Source organism: Salvelinus namaycush, chromosome 24 (genome assembly GCF_016432855.1).
Source record: "Salvelinus namaycush isolate Seneca chromosome 24, SaNama_1.0, whole genome shotgun sequence".
NCBI classification, from domain to species: domain Eukaryota; kingdom Metazoa; phylum Chordata; class Actinopteri; order Salmoniformes; family Salmonidae; genus Salvelinus; species Salvelinus namaycush.
Window position 1 is genome coordinate 18,016,472 of NC_052330.1, and position 6,626 is coordinate 18,023,097.

At 40.7% G+C, this 6,626-nt stretch overlaps 1 protein-coding gene across 1 annotated transcript in view; it reads right to left on the reverse strand.

Moving 5' to 3' along the window:
- LOC120019561 (potassium channel subfamily K member 2-like) overlaps nucleotides 1-5,423 on the reverse strand; it is a 59,886-nt gene extending 54,463 nt beyond the window's left edge. Inside the window, exon 1 of the mRNA XM_038962865.1 lies at nucleotides 5,396-5,423. Coding sequence (XP_038818793.1) covers nucleotides 5,396-5,423 — 28 coding nt within the window. The remainder of the gene's footprint in view (nucleotides 1-5,395) is intronic.
- Nucleotides 5,424-6,626: the final 1,203 nt, after the last annotated feature.

The following is a 6,626-nucleotide window of genomic DNA, read 5'->3' on the forward strand; positions in this document are numbered from 1 at the left end:
AGCTAACGTAGGCTAATGCGATTAGCATAAGGTTGTAAGTAACAAGAACGTTTCCCAGGACATAGACATATCTGATATGGTCAGAAAGCTTAAATTCTTGTTAATCTAATTGCACTGTCCAATTTACAGTAGCTATTACAGTGAATGAATACCATGCTATTGTTTGAGGAGAGTGCACAGTTTTGAACATGAAAAGTTATTAATAAACAAATTAGGCACATTTGGGCAGTCTTGATACAAAAGTTTGAACAGAAATACAATGGTTCATTGGATCACACTAAAACTTTGCACATACACTGCTGCCATCTAGTGGCCAATATCTAAATTGCACCTGGGCTGGAATAATACATTATGGACTTTCTCTTGCAATTCAAAAATGATGGTACAAAAAAACCGGTTGGTTTTTTCTTTGTATTATCTTTTACCAGATCTAATGTGTTATATTCTCCTACATTCCTTTCACATTTCCACAAACTTCAGTGTTTCCTTTCAAATGATACAAAGAAAATGCCTATCCTTGCTTCATGGCTTGAGCTACAGGCATTTAGATTTGGGTATGTCATTTTAGGCAAAACATTTAAAAAGGGGGCCGATCCTTAATTAATGACAAAACAAATCAATGTTCTAATGGCATTGCTTTGCTATCTAATGGCATTGGTTTGCTAGGAGTACATTTTACTTTAAATGTTTTGTCATTTAGCAGACGCTTTTATCCAGAGTGACTTACAATTAGTATACTTTCCAGGTTATTTACATCTATGCCATTCCCCATCCCTGAAAGTGTCAACCCTTAATCGAAACGTTAACATTCACACCTCGGCACAGTTTCAGTAAAAAACTGAGGGATGGGGCTGGAGAAATGCAACCACTCTCAAATCTATAGACTATGCTATGGATGCAAGGATTGACCACCCATTATATCAAAATTATAGTTGTAACTATGTTTTTAGGCCATACAGTGGTTGTTTGGATTTAGATTGTTTACAAACATTTGAGTAAAACAGGTTTAGGCCTATATTTTGGGTTCTGACGGGGTATGACAGTTGGACTAGGCTCATGAGGCATGTATGCCTTATATTCTTCAAGACTCAATGAGTATATAATTAATTTATACGTCTAAAAATGGTTGTAGCAACTAAAGATCGCCCCATTCAATTTAAATTGAACAATTTACATAAACAAATGCATTTACCATATTATAAAATGTATCAGAAGGACATTACCAAAGATAAACTTGCTCTATTTCTGAAGAAGAAGGATTATCTCTCTGTAATTCGTGACAGAAAAGGACCTAGGCCCACTGTAATGTCAAAAAATGTAACATTAGAAGAAAAAAAATGAAAAGCAAAGATTGAAACAAGGGCATCATCTGTATTGTGCATCAAATGTGGTTTCGCCATTATTAACAAATACGCCCATGCATTTTTAATCTCTTGTTAAATTAAACATCCTCAATTTCACACAAGGCAGACAACCCGATAACAAGCGTTACGAGTCTGTATTAATACATAACGACAAGGTTTTTCAAAGGAACAAGGAAACCGTCTCTTGGCGATTGTAGCCTATACTGTAGGCTATTATCTCGTGAATAAAATGAATTATCTACTTGTCATAATGGTTTCCCACTCATGCATATGGTAGCTTGATGCGTTTAAGATTTTAGAAAAGCACCCAATGACTTCCGTTGTGCACAACTAACTATCCACTTGATGTTTTGAGTTTGAGTCGTTTTTAATCGGTTAACTGTCTCTATTGCATATGGTTAAAATCGAATAGGTCCATTGAATAGAATAATAGGCTACGCATTGAATAACCCAGATTTTCTCATTGTCAAATAATTGTCTGCCAAAACAAAACTAAACAATAGAACAACACCAAACACTGGACACGCGAAAGGACACCACCAATTGTTTCACTGTACCTGGGCATGGTCTTTTCCTCCAAAGCAACGGTTTTCTGAATAATACTAAACGATCTGAGAAAGGCACCGTAGACTGGCCAGCTGGTGGGAGTGAGTCACGCAACATGCGATTTGAATATCAGCCCACCGTAGGCTACAGCAGTCTAGCCTAGGCTACTTATCATGCGTCTGAATTTCAAAATGAGTGGGTATCGCACTTACTTCTTCTCTACCAAATGTCCTTTTCTTGCAGTTCCTCATCGGCAGAGATTTCCAAATGTAGGCCTAAATATCTTACTGTTTTAAATTCTCCTCTCTCCGTGATGAGAGCTCGGTGCATCCAGGGTCGCAATTCTCCACATGGTTTTGGGGAGGCGTACTTCCCACATAAAAGTCTTCTTACTCTCTCCTCTCGTCTTGGTTCAGTTTATAATCTCCCAATTAAATATTTGTCAGTACGCTGCGTTACCATTTAATGGTGCGTGAAACCATAGCGGGAGATCGGAGAGGAACACATGGTTCCAAGAAATCCGTCCAGTTCTTTCCAAACATAGTGCCCGGGGAAGAACGCATAGGCCCCTTTCAGATGATGTGCTTCCACTGGCGAGCGGCTGCGTGGCAAATGCACTTCAGTTTGGATGTGCCAAACTGAACTAACTCGTGTGGGGTTATAATAAAGACGGGCGCTCACAATTCTAGCGTGCTGGAGTTCGAACCCACGTGAGAACGCACAGACTCAAAGACAGGTTCGTTATCTGAAAAATGTATAGTATGAAAGTTATTTTGTGTTCTTCATCCCTTTGAAGAGCTGAATTGCATCCTCGTACTGGTCTTTCTGCCTTGCCTGTATCCTTCTCTGTGGCGTCTACTGTGTCCATCAAAGGCACAAAATCCTACAGTATCAGTTAGGATGTGCTGTGTTCCTCCCTCCTCCTTCAGTAATGCTGGGTAAAAGGTCACATTACTTATTCAACATTGGTTTCTATCTATTCATTGCATGTTCTATGTTATGGAGGGCTAATGTAGGCCAAAGTACATTACTTAATCAGAGGTTATCGCCCTAACACTTCATTTTGACATTCTGTCATATATGTATTTTCTGTTTATGTCTATGGCCAGCTGGTCTTGATGGTTAGTGATGGAGTAAGACAGGTTCACATCTGGGAGGATGTGTGTGTTTCTTAATCATTCTGCACATAACTCAGCTTCACTAACTTCACACCCTTTATCTCTCATGGTCTCTAAGAGCCTGCACAGGCATACCTGTCAAAATGTTTTGTTTTTGCATTGTGCTTGAAAAACAGGCACAGTTATGGTGTTGTCCCCCCAGATATGGTTCTTGGCTCTCTTTCTGGTCTATTTGAACAACCCTGACTTAGTAAGTATTATCTTGTAGTCTATGTCAGGTGCATAGGCCTAATCTTGTATTATCTGTTTGGGAAAATTTCACAGATATTGTCTATGGTTCAATTCAAAAGGATTTATTGAAAATCCCATTTGTGCTTAAACTGACAAAAGATATAATTGCCCGCTGTCCCCTTCTCCTTAAGAGAAATCCAATAATCAATGCTCTGTGTGAATTGAGCCCTCCTCTCACTCCTCTCTCTTCCCCCTCTATCTTTCTCTCACTCCACATCCTCAAAGCTGACTTGTTTTATTTTTCACCGTACACAAGGCTTCAAATCGGTCATTTTCCCCACATATATTCATTAGTCTGCAGGTGTGAATGTGTATGCATTAGTGCTTATATTTAGTGAAACCACATTACTATTTTTCAACACATAATTACCATATTTCCATACTATGATTTTGGACTGTGGGTAGTTGATGTGACCAACGTTCAGGTGTACCTCTGCTGGCTACACTCACTGGTCATGTCGGGAGTCTGTGGCCCACTCTAATATGTTCAGATGCACCCGTGTTGCACTACATTTGAAGTATGGATAGCACTCACTCATGAATCAATACTTCTTCTTAACTAAAGGTACTTGGGTTTTAAGTGATCATTGACAATCTCTATCTGAGCTTGGTTTGTGTCTCAATGGATTTTAAAAGCTACAGTATATCTCTCATTGTGTGCTCTCCCACGTCATCACAAATACAAATTGACATGATGTGTGATATCACTATAGTTTAAAACCCCTCTAGCCTTCTTAACTCTAGGTGGCCATGAAAGTAAAGGATACAAGGTAAGGAGTATTGGAACCAAGCCTGAGTGTTTGTGGTAATCATCTTACCTTGTATTCATTATCTTTGATTCCTTGATGCCCATCCAGACTCCCTCTGCCTACCCAAGGATGTCAGAGGACAAAAATCAGTTAACCACCTAACTGAGGAACTCAATTTAACCTTACGCAATACTCTAGATGCAGTTGCACCCCTAAAAACTAAAAACATTTGTCATAAGAAACTAGCTCCCTGGTATACAGAAAATACCCGAGCTCTAAAGCAAGCTTCCAGAAAATTGGAACGGAAATGGCGCCACACCAAACTGGAAGTCTTCCGACTAGCTTGGAAAGACAGTACCGTGCAGTATCGAAGAGCCCTCACTGCTGCTCGATCATCCTATTTTTCCAACTTATTTGAGGAAAATAAGAACAATCCGAAATGTATTTTTGATACGGTCGCAAAGCTAACTAAAAGGCAGCATTCCCCAAGAGAGGATGGCTTTCACTTCAGCAGTAATAAATTCATGAACTTCTTTGAGGAAAAGATCATGATCATTAGAAAGCAAATTACGGACTCCTCTTTAAATCTGCGTATTCCTCCAAAGCTCAGTTGTCCTGAGTCTGCACAACTCTGCCAGGACCTAGGATCAAGGGAGACACTCAAGTGTTTTAGTACTATATCTCTTGACACAATGATGAAAATAATCATGGCCTCTAAAACTTCAAGCTGCATACTGGACCCTATTCAAACTAAAAGAGCTACTTCCTGTGCTTGGCCCTCCTATGTTGAACATAATAAACGGCTCTCTATCCACCAGATGTGTACCAAACTCACTAAAAGTGGCAGTAATAAAGCCTCTCTTGAAAAAGCCAAACCTTGACCCAGAAAATATAAAAAACTATCGGCCTATATCGAATCTTCCATTCCTCTCTAAAATTTTAGGAAAAGCTGTTGCGCAGCAACTCACTGCCTTCCTGAAGACAAACAATGTATACGAAATGCTTCAGTCTGGTTTCAGACCCCATCATAGCACTGAGACTGCACTTGTGAAGGTGGTAAATTACCTTTTAATGGCGTCAGACCGTGGCTCTGCATCTGTCCTCGTGTTCCTAGACGTTAGTGCTGCTTTTGATACCATCGATCACCACATTCTTTTGGAGAGATTGGAAACCCAAATTGGTCTACACGGACAAGTTCTGGCCTGGTTTAGATATTATCTGTCGGAAAGATATCAATTTGTCTCTGTGAATGGTTTGTCCTCTGACAAATCAACTGTAAATTTCGGTGTTCCTCAAGGTTCCGTTTTAGGACCACTATTGTTTTCACTATATATTTTACCTCTTGGGGATGTCATTCGAAAACATAATGTTAACTTTCACTGCTATGCTGATGACACACAGCTGTACATTTCAATGAACATGGTGAAGCCCCAAAATTGCCCTCGCTAGAAGCCTGTGTTTCAGACATAAGGAAGTGGATGGCTGCAAATGTTCTACTTTTAAACTCGCACAAAACAGAGATGCTTGTTCTAGGTCCCAAGAAACAAAGAGATCTTCTGTTGAATCTGACAATTCATCTTGATGGTTGTACAGTCGTCTCAAATAAAACTGTGAAGGACCTCGGCGTTACTCTGGACCCTGATCTCTCTTTTGACGAATATATCAAGACTGTTTCAAGGACAGCTTTTTTCCATCTACGTAACGTTGCAAAAATCAGAAACTTTCTGTCCAAAAATGATGCAGAAAAATTAATCCATGCTTTTGTTACTTCTAGGGTAGACTACTGCAATGCTCTACTTTACGGCTACCAGGATAAAGCACTGAAAAAACTTCAGTTAGTGCTAAATACGGCTGCTAGAACCAAAAAAATGGATCATATTACTCCAGTGCTAGCCTCCCTACGCTGGCTTCCTGTTAAGGCAAGGGCTGATTTCAAAGTTTTACTGCTAACCTACAAAGCATTACATGGGCTTGCTCCTACCTATCTTTACGATTTGGTCCTGCCGTACATACCTACACTTACGCTACGGTCACAAGACGCAGGCCTCCTAATTGTTCCTAGAATTTCTAAGCAAACAGCTGGAGGCAGGGCTTTCTCCTATAGAGCTCCATTTTTATGGAATGGTCTGCCTACCCATGTGAGAGACGCAGACTCGGTCTCAACCTTTAAGTCTTTACTGAAGACTCATCTCTTCAGTAGGTCATATGATTGAGTGTAGTCTGGCCCAGGAGTGTGAAGATGAACGGAAAGGCTCTGGAGCAACAAACTGCCCTTGCTGTCTCTGCCTGGCCGGTTCCCCTCTCTCCACTGGGATTCTCTGCCTCTAACCCTATTACAGGGGCTGAGTCACTGGCTTACTGGTGCTCTTCCATGCCGTCCCTAGGAGGGGTGCGTCACTTGAGTGGGTTGAGTCACTGACGTGGTCTTCCTGTCTGGGTTGGTGCCCCCCCTTGGGTTATGCCGTGGCAGAGATCTTTGTGGGCCTTGTCTCAGGATGGTAAGTTGGTGGTTGAAGATATCCCTCTAGTGGTGTGGGGGCTGTGCTTTGGCAAAGTGG